We start from the raw sequence: 15,427 nt of genomic DNA, 5'->3' as shown, positions 1-15,427 counted from the left end.
TATGTTTACTTATCTCAATTCTACCTTTATTTCCTATTTCCTCCATGAAGTCCTTCCTGACTTATAGCTGGAAAAGCTCTTCATCTTGTGAATTTTTATATAGAATTTACTGTCTCTATTTAATTCATTGGCACTGTTTTATGGCATGGCATTATTGGTCATTATATTTTAGCTTATGTCTCAAATCTTTCAGACCATGTTGTTTTGTTTGTTTTTGTTTTTACATTTGGTAGTGCCCTTATTGTCTAGCACAGTGCGACTTCATGGATTTGTAGATCCCTGTTTCCTTAAAAAGAATGATGAGACCAATTCACATCCTCTTCACTGCTGCAGGCAGCAACTGCTCATCCAAACTCTGGCACTTCTAATCTTCCAGAGACTTTCCTACCGTTCAGAGGGCTGTGCTAAAGCTTGAGGTAGTTGAAGAACTGAGTAAGGGATTACATTGAGAGCACAGAAAGGAAAGGGCATGCTAAAAATGTCCCTTTAATCGTCCTTTTGCAGCTTTTTAGTCAGTGAGATTTTTAAGCCTCTTCTCACAGGTCAGTTGTTGCCCGGATTTGAAAAGAGGCTACTTCAGAACACACTGGAATTCACAGTTCACTTGGACAGATGCCACCGGCTTCTGCGTTTGAGGGTCAAGGTTAGTTGTTCGTGGCGTGAGCACCTTCCCATTTGCAAAATCTGGTTATCCTTAACTACCCAAGTCTTATGAAGCAGCTCATAGGAAGGCACTGGTTCTTAGGACAAAGTGAGACCACATCCCCAGCATTTTTCTTAAACGCGGCATTACTGTACTTTAACAGATTAGAATCCATCTGAATAAAAAGTAAAACTGAAGTGGGAAACAAACTTGGGCTTGAGTCGGCTGCAGTAGCCCTCAGGGACAGGTGCAGAAGAAATTCTCGACGTGGGCCGTAGAGATGGTATGGTCTCTATTCCTGCTCCACTGCTCTTCTTTTTAGATACACACGCACGCGGGCCGGCAGCCTCAGTCACTAGATAACGCAAGGCGCTAGCCAGCGGTCGTCCTTGGTGCGCCTTCCTCTGCTCAGCAAAGAACCACAAGCATCTCGGACGCAGTTAACGGCCTCTCTACGGCCCACTCTGGGCGCGCGGAATCCTGGGACTTGTGGTCCGGCCCCGTGCGCTCCCTGCCCGGGCCCGCGTGGAGCGGACTACATTTCCCAGGATGCATCGGAGGAAGGGGGCTACAGGGGCGGTGGAAGGAGGGGGCGGCCCTAGCGCTCTGGGGCATCGCCGTTTCCAAGCGCTGAGATCTCGCCTAGTAACCCGCAGCCTCGGTTCCCGAAAGCGGCGCTGTGGCCCCGCCCCCGGAGCCTCGGCTGGAGGAAGAACCTGTCTCTCGCGACGCCCCAGTGACGAAGCCCATCCTCGGGTGCGGGAGGCGGGGAAGGGTTGGGAAGGGGGGGGCAAGCGGAGGATTTCGCTCGCCCGTGCGAGATCCAGGACGTGCTCGCGGCGCCCGCTCAGAGCAGAGGTTAGAGGCGGCAGAGCCGGGATGCTCCGCAGGCTAGCCTGGATCGGGTGTGGGAGGAGTGCAGGACGCCGCAAAGGCTGCACTGTGCGCGGGCCGGGGTGTCCCCTGGGGCCGGCGTGTCCCCTGGGGCCGGCATCCCTCAGGTCGGCAGCGACCAATGCCTGGGATGTGTGTGCGCGTATGTGGGGGCTCGCCGTCCCCAGTGGTTCCTCGGGCGCTCCCGCCCCACGCGGGGCTAGAGGCGTGACCGTTGCGTCTGCGGGACCCCATAGCTAGAGCAGACCTTCCTGGGTAGAGGTACAAGATTTTGGTCACTTGTTAATTATTTAATTTCTTCTGGACCGGGAGCGTTTGTAGGTTGAGCTTTCCTGCCTCTAGCTGCACTAGTGTCTCAGTTTCCTCTGATTCAGAAAAATCTTTTTATGGCGCTTTCAATTGGAGTTGCTGATTAGTGAGAGCTGCTAAGTTCTTGTGGTTTTCTGGTCAAGAGACGGTTCACGGAGGATATGAATTATGAACACATACACGACAACTAACTAATTGGAGCATCTAAAAAATGACCGTTGCATATTTGCCCTGGCTTAATGGGGAAACAGCAATTGTTCTTTTTTTTTTAACATCCTTATTGGAGTATAATCGCTTTACAATGGTGTGTTAGCTTCTGCTTTATAATAACGTGAATCAGCTATACATACACATATATCCCCATATCTCCTCCCTCTTGCAGCAAATGTTCTTTCAAATCGTATCGGCAGCCACCAGCCAGCAGCATTTAGGGCATATTTCATATCATTAAAAAGATGGATCTGGAGGGAGAGAGGAGGAATAGTTGACAATTTTTTAAAAACTTGGTTTAGTTTGGGGATCATTTTCTTGCACTGGGTGAGTTACGCAAAATATCTGTTTCTTTCTTCCTCGCTCTCGCATCCTGGATGTAGACTGTCAGTTTCGGATCCAAGGATGGCGATGGCAAAAGCTTACTCGAGTTCCTTGTCAAATTAAAGCTGTCACAGAATAAATCTCGCTGCCTGCTGCGAGGCCCCCGGGCACAGCAAACTTCAGTGAGCGAACTGGTAATCAGTGTTTGGATATGCAGATCCATGATTTAAAAGACGGGGTGACCCTCTCAAAAACCTCTCACGGGGGCCGAAGCCCGCAGGTGCAGTGAGGCGTGCGCGCGCGAGTGCTGGCGCCCCAGAAGACGCCTCTCCCGTGGAGAGGGAGCCGGAGAGCCCGGCGGGGTCTGGCGACCGCGTACCTGGCGGCTCGTCTCCGGCGGCGGCGGCGGCGGATGATGGTTGCGGCCGGCGCGCTGGTCTGTGTCTGTGCGTCGCCGCGGAAATCAGCGCCCGGCGCTGCACGCTGAGCCCTTGCAGGTCCTCCACATCCCGAGCCTTGGTGAGGACAGACCCGGAGCCCAGGGGCCGCGGACCCGCACGCGGAGCGACCGGGGGGCGAGTGGGGTTAGCTTATCATGGCGGATCGGACAGCTCCCAGCTGCCAGCTCCGGCTGGAGTGGGTGTACGGGTACCGGGGTCACCAGTGCCGCAACAACCTGTACTACACCGCCGGCAAGGAAGTGGTCTACTTTGTGGCTGGCGTCGGGGTGGTTTACAGCACCCGCGAGCACAGCCAAAAATTCTTCTTGGGACACAACGACGACATTATCAGGTAAGGAGGTGGCCTGGGGCGGTGGGGAGGGGTTGGGTGTGAAGGTTGGAAGGATGACGGGAAGGATGACCAACTGGGCTTTCCTGGGGTCAGATCCGGAAGCCCCATGGAATAAAGGAGTCTCTCTGGAACCTCATGGAATTACAGAAGGGCTACTGATTCTAAGGCTAGGGCAGAAGCAGGGTAGGGGGTGCAGGTGGGGAGAGAGAGATTTCTTTTTATTCCTCCGGAAGGCTTTTAAATCTCTAAGGAGTTAAGTGTCCTGATGCTTTTTTGGTGTTCATTCCTGCTACAAGTGGAAGGATCCTGGGTAAACTATCAAACACTTCTCCCTCCCTCCCTAACTAGGAAAATGTAGGACCAATAACCTGAACTGTGGGTATCATCTTTGGGGGGCTTTTTAGAAGGTTCCTCAGCAAGCAAGAGGATTGAAAAAAAAAGAAAACCCTAAAAGAAATTTTGCTAAAGGTAATTGGGATCTTCATTCCAGATGCTTTGAAACTAAGAAATTTCTGCAGTGGGTGGGGAGTTTGTTCTCTAATATTTCCCTTGGTAGTGACTTAGTGCCAAAAAGCATATTTATGGATGCTTCCACACCATCACTGAGGTTATAAAAGGCTGGCAGTTGCTGGACCACAAAACCCTACCAGCCAGCCCACAGAATGACCAACATCTAGTAGCGGATGGTGGGACTGATTAGAAGAACAAAACTGGATGAATAGACATCTTAGGGGTCCTCCTTATTAAATTGTAGAGGGGTATATTTTGATTTTTGGCACTGTCCTCTTATCTTTGGACCAGACGCATTTTCCTCCAGCCCTTGTCAGCTTCTTGTGTGACCAGACAAGGTGTGGTCCAGATGCTGTTCACAGGGAATCCTTTTCAGCCTTCAGCAGTTAGGGAAGATTTCCATATGGGAGCCTCAGCCCACAGGGAAAATGACTTGCTGAGGAGGGACTACAACTGACAGAGACCATATTTGTACCTTCCAGACTTGTGTGTTCATTGATGCAGAACACGCTAACATCACATTTCAGAATATTGCCACTTGTGCTCTAAGTTTCCTTTCATAATGAAATAAATGGTTAAGTGGTGTAATGATAATGGTCTTAATGTCTCTGTGGGAAGAATGATTTTTAAAAACTAGCTTTTTCCCTCTTGTAGTGTTGTGATTATTCTGTATTCTGGAGCTTTCTCCCCCCCCCCAAGCCCTAAAGTTGAAAAAATTGTTACAGAAAGTAAAAACTTAATATTTGAAAATGCAGTGAGATATATTTTTTAAAAATCTTGAATTTTAGAAGATGAAGATTTTAAGTACTAGGAGCTCTACCGTTCACAAGATTGGGTGGAACTGACATGTAAAACTTTCTTCATGTCACATATGACAGAATAGCTTTCTTCTCTCCCTGCTATGGTAATGGTTGTGATTGGGGCATCCTTACCTAGTCCCATCCTGGAGATTTTGCTTCTGTAATTGCTGAACTGATTATTAAAGTCACAGGTGCAAATGATTAACAGTGACTCGTGAAAAGGTTAGATGTTTAAAAATTAAAACCCATTATGTTTTTGCTCTTTCTTAATGCAGTGCTTTCCATTACACCGTCAAAATAAGTTGTAGTCCTTCGGGGGAAGGGAGAGAGTGGCAATTAAACAGAAAATTCCCTGCGGTTAAATAATAGTAATGTGACAGTTCATTGAACTACTTTGAGGATTTGAACTCCTAATCTTAATTTTTTTTCTCTAATAGGAAAAAAATTAAATGCACTGTTGAAACTGAAGTTGGGAAAAGGGTGGAGTTGCAGTGAACCACTGTTATGACAGGCTATCGGACTAGTGGGGATGTGATGATACCTGGCTTAGTTTAAGAAACACTCAGATTTGAAGATAAGGTGAATGAAGTTATTTGTGTAACTGGGTTTGCAAGGAGCTTCAATTTTGAAAAGAAAAAAAAAGATGATTTAGCTTCTGGTCTTTTTATTAAGATAGTTATATCTTTATGCTTTACAGTGACATAGTAGCAAGGCTGCCTGCAGAGAAAGGACTTTATTGCTAAATTTTCGATGATATTTTGGTTGGGTCTGAGTATAGGTGAGCAGAGTTCTTTAATATCCATGTATGTGTTTGCACCTAGGAATAAAATTAAGTCCAACAGATTAAAAAACACAGACCACAGATCATTATATAATTAAGAGCTATAAAATTAGAGAATGTAGAGTGTTTATGTTATTTTGCTTTATCTTCTATATGTAAATATCTTTTTCCCATGAAGGTAGTACACAAGCAATATTTGTTTTTATCCTTAGTATATGAGACTCTTAAGTGCCATTTCCTTCATAATTTTATTCCCAGAAGCATACTAGATGTTTGAAATTAGTATTGTAAAATGTTAGGAATATTAATGTATTAACTGTATATATGGAAAGGAAATTTGTAGTCTTTTATCTTTATGAATTTCAACTGATTTCTGTATAGCCAGTTATACTACTGATTTTCTATTTAAAATATTGATGTTTCTCATTGAATGAAGAGGACTAAAGCTAAAGTACTAGTGCAGAATGTTTGGGGTTTTTTGGAATCATGACATAAATATTAAAACTTCTAACTCTTGATTCCATCAAACGAGATATGTAAGTAATTGTCCACATAGCTTTTGCATTAGTTTGAAAGATATATTCATAATGCATACATTTCCCACTGTTTTATTTATTGTGCTACTTTCCCAAGAATATTAACTAGAAAGCAGTCCAACAAATATTGATACCACACTCCATTTTAGAAAACCTTGTCATCTCTGAGATCACAATGAACTTTAATAATAATACTGTAGGATTTGGCAGAGCTCATTAGAGTTCAGCGTATGTTTCCTCCTGATTTGACAGACTATGTGTTTAAGTCAGATTTTTTAAGATGTTCATATGTGAAGCATAATGTGATTTATTGGATGTGGAGGCTTAGTTTTATTCTCTTGAATGACTGCACTTCAATACAGTTAACAGATTAGTGGATGATGCCATATTTTAGCTCTGATAACATTGTGGTGGGACAAATAAATATTAAAGCAACACTCAAATCAGGGCTTGAAGGCAAGGACCGTAATACAGGCAGGAATAATTACTAACTTGGTTTCTGCTGCACGTAGCAGACCATGACACAGTACTGGAGCAAATGAAAGAAAAGGTCATGAACACATTTGCTCTCTGTCACCTCCCATCCATTTTCACAGTGACTCCAGTTGAGACATTTCTCTCCTTACTCTGGATCCCTATTTTGCATCTGACTAGTCCCCTGTCTCCCTTTTCGTTTCTCTTATTTTTCAGCTCTCTGTTGCAAGGGAGGTTTTTCGGCAGTACCATTTTAGGGGAAAGTGCGCTGACTTTGATTTCACACCCACTTGGGTTTGAACCCACTCTGCTGTTTGTTTACTAGAGGCATCCAAGTGAGTGGCTTGACCTCTCAGGGCCTTGTTTGTTTGTGAAAGGGTGGGTAACAACACCTAAGTTGCAGAATTGTAACTATTAGAAGTAATGTATGCAAATAGTTTAGCATGGGTCCTGGCCCTTAATTGTTGCTCAATAAATGCTCTTAGTAATGATAGTAGTAGTACAGTATTTAATCAAAAACACACACATACACCAAAGACAAAAAAAAGTTTCCTCACTGTTCATAGTCTGAAGTCCAAAATTCTGAGTTTTCCATTCTCCCTGCTCTTAACCCATCTTTCTACCTTCATTTTCCTTTTCTTTAAAAAAACCCATAAATTGTTTGCTTCCCACTTGCCATATAATAAGAGTACTATGTTCTTTCCTGTCTCACGCTGGGATGATTTATCTCCCCCTTCATCCTTCTTCTCCTGATTCCTTTCCCCCAGTGGCATAGTGGTGGGAGCATGGGCTTTGGTCAGACAGACCTGATTTTGAACCTAGATGTGCCACCAGTTGGGTGACTTGGGGAAGCTACTAAACCTCTGTGAGTCTCAACTATCATCAGTAAAATAGCTTCTCATACATGCAATGGAGGTTTAGAGGTACCTAACTTGTAGCTTGTGGAGATAACATACAAGGTTCCCCACAGTGTTTGGCAAATAGGAAGTGCCCGCCGCAGGGAGCCTGTTTGTATCTGCGTCTTGCATGGCCCCATCCGTTTCAATCCCACCTCTCCCATGAGACCTTTTACCATCCTTAGATGAAGGGGTGCCTTAGATGAAGGAACGCGTTGCACGCCTAAAGTTTTGCGTCTTTCGTGACCGATGCTGCTCGCTTGATATATATCATTTAGTGCCGTTGTTTCACTATGAATATTTTCATTTGTAAATGTATGTAAGATCCTTGAGGCTGAGAATGAATTTAATAATCAGAGCCGGGCTTCCCTGGTGGCGCAGTGGTTGAGAGTCCGCCTGCCGATGCCGAGCACACGGGTTCGTGCCCCGGTCCGGGAAGATCCCACATGCCGCGGAGCGGCTGGGCCCGTGAGCCATGGCCGCTGAGCCAGCGCGTCCGGAGCCTGTGCTCCGCAACGAGAGAGGCCACAGCAGTGAGAGGCCTGCGTACCGCAAAAAAAAAAAAAAAATCAGAGCCAACATTTCCTGAGTGCAGACTCGGTGCTAAATGTGTGTACAGATTTATCTCTTCCATCTTCTCGACAACCCCATGACGTTGGTACTGTGGTTAGCCTCAGTTTACTGGTGAGGAAACTGAAGCACAGAAAGGTTAAAGATGTTGCCCATGGTCACTATTTAGCAGATTGTAGAATGGGAATTGGAACCCAAGTCAGTCTGATTCCAAAACCCAGAGCTATCACTTCACTGCTTTACACACCTTTTTATTCTTCTCGGTTACTGTGGTCCCTACCATCGTGCCTTGTTTCTAACCAGAACTCAGTAAGTTTGTGATTCCTTGTAACTGTTTTTCAGCCTCGTGCTTTATTTAAGGGTATTTGAAGCAGATCACTAGAACTCTGTTTAGAAATGGAACCATGTTCAAGTTCACCTTAGGAACATCACCAGCTTTGAAGCAATGACCTGAAACAACGAACTGCTGGAGATGTTTTTTAAAAATTTGTTAAGTCTCAATTGTGACCTGGCTAAAATTACCTGGTGCTGCAGGTGCACTCAATTGCACTTGTTGAATTTGAAGAGAGGGGTGTAATAGCCATGGTTGGGCCTGCAGTGTTGGGTAAACAGGTTCACATGAAGGCCTGGAGATGTGATTTCATATTCTTCAGTCCCTTGACCAGTTTGAACAAGGGAAGCATGGGGGTAGCTATAAAGAATCAAACCTGTATTGAGTTGAGTGCTTGCTCTGTACCAGGCACCACACACACACACACACACACACACACACACGCACATACACACAGAGAAATCCCTTCATCCACAGCTCTGAGAGATAGCCTTTATTTTACAGGTACAGCTCACAGCTCAGAGAGGGAAAGAGATTTAAGCGAAGTCACTCAGTGGTACCATCCACACTATTTGTTGCATCTTACTTGCTCTGTTCATTGGCATGAGCATGTAGTGAAAGGTTTTGATGGAAGCTTACGGTCTATTCATAAATGATTTTACTATTGTTATTTTTGTTAATAAGCTATAGTCTGGTGATTTTTAATTAAGATTTATTTATTTTCTAAATTGGGTAGATTTTACTCTTCTTCATTTGTTTATTCATCAAAAACTTATTTCACATCTAGAATGTACCAGATGCAGGGGTGCAGCTTTGAACATGACCAAGTTCTTGCCCCCATTCTGGTGGAGGAAGCCAACAATGCATGAACAAGAAAGCAAGGTGAATATATCAATAGACTGTGATAAGTACTAACGAGGGAATGGCCTTGGAGGGGAACTGGGTTGAGTGGGGGTGTGGGAGCTACCTTAGATAAGGTTTCCAGAGCAGCTGTCTAGGGAGATGGCATTTAAGCTGAGACCTGAAGGATGAGAAGGGGTAAGCGAAGATGTGATGGAGAAGAGCAGTTATGTGCAGCAGCACCAGGGTGACAAAGAACTTGGTGTGCCCAGAACTCTGGTATAGATATCCAGAGAAAGACCAAGGTCATAGTACTTCTCATTAATGCCTCATGGGTTTTGGCAGCATATGTCCTAGATTTCCCAGGACAGTCACAAATATTCCATTCAGTTATTGTTATGGGTATACTTGCTATGGTCATGTCATGATTCTCTTTTTAATTCAGAATATATGACCATGTTTTTATTTTTAAAATATGGTTACTATATAATGGATCACAGCTTGAAAAACGTTACACTGTAGTATGCTCTCTTATAAAGAATTATATTGGCTCCACCACCAACAGTCAATCAGAATGTAGATTATACTGTGGTAAGTGAAAAACTGTTTCATGGCAGCATCTTTAAGCAGGGCTGTTCTAGGGCCTCTCCTACCCACAAGGATGTGGATCTCAATAACTTTGCAATGTAGGTGATGTATTTGCCAACAAAAAAGAAAAAGCAAGCTGTTGGGAAGATTACCTTGCTAACTCTGCTTCTGGAACTGACTCTTTCCCCAGTAAGCTGGAGCGGCATGGAAAGCTAGCCTTTAGCCAGCAGACCTACACATCTTCAGCAGTCAGCCTCCTCTTGTAGGTTTAATTCGATTTGTCATATGTGGATTGGACTTAAATGTAATTAAAATGTTTGACAGCAAACAGTTCTTCTCAAATATCATTGTGCATAGGAGTCACCCAAGCACTCACTAATAAAATCCAGATTCTGATTCAGCAAGTCTGGTGGTGAGGGCTGACATCCTGCATTTCTAACCAGCTTCCAGTTGATGCTGATGCTGCTGGTCTGCTATGCAGCAAGATGTTCGGATCCTCATTTGTATGTTTCAGATCTCAGTAGGCCAGTGTTTTTTTTTTTTTTCAACCCAAAAGATGTTGCCATCTTGTGAAATAGACTTTTAATAATATATGTATATATGACTCATATTTATTAAATTCTTAAATTAACAGAATCAATTTTTCATTAAGTTGGCACCTAGCACAGTGTTCTTTTCTTTTTTTTAACATCTTTATTGGAGTATAATTGCTTTACAATGGAATGCTAATTTCTGCTGCATAAAAAAGTGAATCAGCTATACACATGCATATATCCCCATATCCCCTCCTCTTGTGTCTCCCTCCTGCACTCCCTATCCCACCCCTCTAGGTGCACACAAAGCACCGAGCTGATCTTCCTGTGCTATGCAGCTGCTTCCCGCTAGCTATCTATTTTACATTTGGTAATGTATATATGTCCATGCCACTCTCTCACTTCGTCCCAGCTTACCCTTCCCCCTCCCCGTGTCCTCAAGTCCATTCTCTATGTCTGCGTCTTTATTCCTGTCCTGGCCCTAGGTTCTTCAGAACCTTTTTTTTTAGATTCCATATATATGTGTTAGCATACGGTATTTGTTTTTCTCTTTCTGACTTACTTCACTCTGTATGACAGACTCTAGGTCCATCCACCTCACTACAAATAACTCAGTTTCCTTTCTTTTTATGGCTGAGTAATATTCCATTGTATATATGTGCCACATCTTCTTTATCCATTCATCTGTCGATGGACACTTAGGTTGCTTCCATGTCCTGGCTATTGTAAACAGTGCTGCAATGAACATTGTTGTACATGACTCTTTTTGAATTATGGTTTTCTCAGGGTACATGCCCAGTAGTGGGATTGCTGGGTTGTATGGTAGTTCTATTTTTAGTTTTTTTTAATTTTTTTTATTTTTTTTAATTTTTATTTTTAGTTTTTTAAGGAACCTGCATACTGTTCTCCATAGTGGCTGTATCAATTTACATTCCCACCAACAGTGCAAGAGGGTTCCCTTTTCTCCACACCCTCTCCAGCATTTATTGTTTGTACATTTTTTGATGATGGCCATTCTGACTGGTGTGAGGTGATACCTCATTGTAGTTTTGATTTGCATTTCTCTAACGATTAGTGATGTTGAGCATCCTTTCACGTGTTTGTTGGCAATCTGTATAATTTCTTTGGAGAAATGTCGATTTAGGTCTTCTGCCCATTTTTGGATTGGGTTGTTTATTTTTTTGATATTGAGCTGCATGAGCTGCTTGTAAATTTTGGAGATTAATCCTTTGTCAGTTGCTTAATTTGCAGATATTTTCTCCCATTCTGAGTGTTGTCTTTTCATCTTGTTTATGGTTTCCTTTGCTGTGCAAAAGCTTTTAAGTTTCATTAGGTCCCATTAGTTATTTTTGTTTTTATTTCCATTTCTCTTGGAGGTGGGTCAAAAAGGATCTTGCTGTGATTTATGTCAAAGAGTGTTCTATGTTTTCCTCTAAGAGTTTTATACTGTCTGGCCCTACATTTAGGTCTTTAATCCATTTTCAGTTTATTTTTGTGTATGGTGTTAGGGAGTGTTCTAATTTCATTCTTTCACATGTAGCTATCCAGTTTTCCCAGCACCACTTATTGAAGAGGCTGTCTTTTCTCCATTGTATATTCTTGCATCCTTTATCAAAGATGAGGTGACCATATGTGCGTGGGTTTATCTCTGGGCTTTCTATCCTGTTCCATTGATCTATATTTCTGTTTATGTGCCAGTACCATACTATCTTGGTTACTGTATCTTTGTAGTATAGTCTTAAGTCAGGGAGCCTGATTCCTCCAGCTCTGTTTTTCTTTCTCAAGATTCTTTTGACTATTTGGGGTCTTTTGTGTTTCCATACAAACTGTGAAATTTTTTGTTTGAGTTCTGTGAAAAATGCCATTGGTAGTTTGATAGGGATTGCATTGAATCTGTAGATTGCTTTGGGTAGTATAGTCATTTTCACAATGTTGATTCCTCCAGTCCAAGGACATGGTATATCTCTCCATTTGTTTGTATCTTTTTTTTTTTTTTTTTTTTTTGCGGTACGCGGGCCTCTCACTGTTGTGGCCTCTTCCGTTGTGGAGCACAGGCTCTGGACGCGCAGGCTCAGCGGCCATGGCTCACGGGCCCAGCCACTCCACGGCATGTGGGATCTTCCCGGACCGGGGCACAAACCCACGTCCCGTGCATCTGCAGGTGGACTCTCAACCACTGCGCCACAAGGGAAGCCCTTGTTTGTATCATCTTTAATTTCTTTCATCATTGTCTTATAGTTTTCTTCATACATGTCTTTTGTCAGGTAGGTGTTTTCCTAGGTATTTTATTCTTTTTGTTGCAATGGTAAATGGCAATGTTTTCTTAATTTCTTTTTCAGATTTTTTATCATTAGTGTATAGGAATGCAAGAGATTTCTGTGCATTAATTTTGTATCCTGCTACTTTACCAAATTCATTGATTAGCTCTAGTAGTTTTCTGGTAGCTTCTTTAGGATTCTCTATGTATAGTATCATGTCATCTGCAAACAGTGACAGTTTTACTTCTTCCTTTCCTATCTGGATTCCTTTTGTTTCTTTTCCTTCTCTGATTGCTGTGGCTAAATCTTCCAAAACTATGTTGAATAATAGTGGTGAGAGTGGGCAACCTTGTCTTGTTCCTAATCTTAGTGGGAATTGTTTCATTTTTTCACCATTGAGAACGATGTTGGCTGTGGGTTTGTCACATATGGCAAACCATATATGGTTTGCCTTATTATGTTGAGGTAAGTTCCTTCTATGCCTACTTTCTGGAGAGTTTTTATCATAAATGGATGTTGAATATTGTCGAAAGCTTTTACTGTATCCATTGAGATTATCATATGGTTTTTATCCTTCAGTTTGATAATATGGTTTATCACATTGATTGACTTGTGCATATTGAAGAATCCTTGCATTCCTGGGGTAAACCCCACTTGATCATGGTGTTTGATCCTTGTAGTGTGCTGTTGGATTCTGTTTGCTAGTATTTTGTTGAGGATTTTTGCATCTATGTTCATCAGTGATATTGGCCTATAGTTTTCTTTTTTTTTGTGACATCTTTGTCTGGTTTTGGTATCAGGGTGATGGTGGCCTCATAGAATGAGTTTGGGAGTGTTCCTCCCTCTGCTATATTTTAGAAGAGCTTGAGAAGGATAGGTGTTAGTTCTTCTCTAAATGATAGAATTCGCCTGTGAAGCCATTTAGTCCTGGGCTTTTGTTTTTTGGAAGATTTTAAATCACAGTTTAAATTTCAGTGCTTGTGATTGGTCTCTTCATATTTTCTATTTCTTCCCGGTTCAGTCTCAGAAGGTTGTGCTTTTCTAAGAATTTGTCCATTTCTTCCAGGTTGTCCATTTCATTTGCATATAGTTGCTTGTAGTAATCTCTCATGATCCTTTGTATTTCTGCAGTGTCAGTTGTTACTATTTTTTCATTTCTAATTCTATTGATTTGAGTCTTCTCCCTTTTTTTCTTGATGAGTCTGGCTAATGGTTTATCAATTTTGTTTTTCTTCTCAAAGAGCCAGCTTTTAGTTTTATTGATCTTTGCTATTTTTTCCTTCATTTCTTTTTCATTTATTTCTGATCTGATCTTTATGATTTCTTTCCTTCTGATAACTTTGGGGCTTTTTTGTTCTTCTTTCTCTAATTGCTTTAGGTGTAAGGTTAGGTTGTTTATTTGACATGTTTCTTGTTTCTTGAGGTAGGATTGTATTACTATAAACTTCCCTGTTAGAACTGCTTTTGCTGCATCCCATGGGTTTCAGGTCATCGTGTTTTCATTGTCATTTGTTTCTAGGTATTTTTTGATTTCCTCTTTGATTTCTTCAGTGAGCTCTTGGTTATTTAGTGGTGTATTGTTTAGCCTCCATGTGCTTGTATTTTTTACAGATAATTTTCCTGTAATTGATATCTAGTCTCATAGCATTGTGGTCGGAAAAGATATTTGATATGATTTCAATTTTCTTCAGTTTACTAAGGCTTGATTTGTGACCCAAGATATGATCTATCCTGGAGCATGTTCCATGAGCACTTGAGAAGAAAGTGTATTCTGTTGTTTTTGGATGGAATGTCCTATAAATTTCAATTAAATCCATTTTGTTTAATGTGTCATTTAAAGCTTGTGTTTCCTTATTTATTTTCATGTTGGATGATATGTCTATTGATGAAAATGGAGTGTTTAAGTCCCCTACTATGACTGTGTTACTGTCGATTTCCCTTTTTATGGCTGTTAGCATTAGCCTTATGTGTTGAGGTGCTCTTATGGTGGGTGCATAAATATTTACAATTGTTATATGTTCTTCTTGGAGTGATCCCTTGATCATTATGTAGTGTTCTTTGTCTCTTGTAATAGTCTTTATTTTAAAGTTATTTTGTCTGATATGAGAGCTGCTACTCCAGCTTTCTTTTGATTTCCGTTTGCATGGAATATCTTTTTCCATCTCCTCAGTTTCAGTGTGTATGTGTCCCTAGGTCTGAAGTGGGTCTCTTGTAGACAGCATATATATGGGTCCTGTTTTTGTATCCATTCAGCAAGCCTGTGTCTTTTGTTTGGAGCATTTAATCCGTTTACATTTAAGGTAGTTATCTATGTATATGTTCCTATTACCATTTTCTTAATTGTTTTGGTTTTGTTATTGTAGATCTTATCCTTCTCTTGTTTTTCCTGCCTAGAGAAGTTCCATTACCATTTGTTGTAAAGCTGGTTTCTTGGTGCTGAATTCTCTTAGCTTTTGCTTGTCTGTAAAGGTTTTTAATTTCTCTATCGAATCTGAATGAGATCCTTGCTGTGTAGAGTAATTTTTTTTCTTTTTTAAAAAAAATTTATTTATTTTTACTTTTGGCTGTGTTGGTTCTTCATTGCTGTACGCGGGCTTTCTCTAGTTGCAGCAAGTGGGGGCTACTCTTTTTTGCGGTGTGTGGGCTTCTGATTGCAGTGGCTTCTCTCATTGTGGAGCATGGGCTCTAGGTGCGCGGGCTTCAGTAATTGCGGCACACGGGCTCAGTAGTTGTGGCTCATGGGCTCTAGAGCACAGGCTCAGTAGTTGTGGCACACGAGCTTAGTTGCTCTGCGGCATGTGGGATCTTCCCGGACCAGGGATCGAACCCGTGTCCCCTGCGTTGGCAGGCGGATTCTCAACCACTGCGCCATCGGGGATGCCCTGCATAGAGTAATCTTGTTTGTAGGTTTTTCTCTTTCATCACTTTAAATATGTCCTGCCACTGCCTTCTGGCTTGCAGAATTTCTGCTGCGAGATCAGCTGTTAACCTTATGGGGATTCCCTTGTATGTTATCTGTTGCTTTTCCCTTGCTGCTTTTAATATTTTTTGTTTGTGTTTAATTTTTGATAGTTTGATTAATATGTGTCTTGGCGTGTTTCTCCTTGGATTTATCCTGTATGGAACTGTCTGTGCTTC

The 15,427-nt window shown here is 42.1% G+C and overlaps 1 protein-coding gene across 1 annotated transcript in view; it reads left to right on the top strand.

The window, feature by feature from the left end:
• Positions 1-1,426: 1,426 nt before the first annotated feature.
• Positions 1,427-15,427, top strand: part of EML6 (EMAP like 6) — a 320,117-nt gene continuing 306,116 nt past the window's right edge. The window contains exons 1-2 of the mRNA XM_067705051.1: positions 1,427-1,501; positions 2,440-3,172. Of these exons, the coding sequence (XP_067561152.1) occupies positions 2,976-3,172 (197 nt within the window). The 5' untranslated portion in view covers positions 1,427-1,501; positions 2,440-2,975. The remainder of the gene's footprint in view (positions 1,502-2,439; positions 3,173-15,427) is intronic.

Source organism: Pseudorca crassidens, chromosome 14, assembly GCF_039906515.1.
Source record: "Pseudorca crassidens isolate mPseCra1 chromosome 14, mPseCra1.hap1, whole genome shotgun sequence".
Taxonomy (NCBI): domain Eukaryota; kingdom Metazoa; phylum Chordata; class Mammalia; order Artiodactyla; family Delphinidae; genus Pseudorca; species Pseudorca crassidens.
Note: the sequence above shows the minus strand (reverse complement) of the source record. Positions and strands in the feature narration are given on the sequence as shown.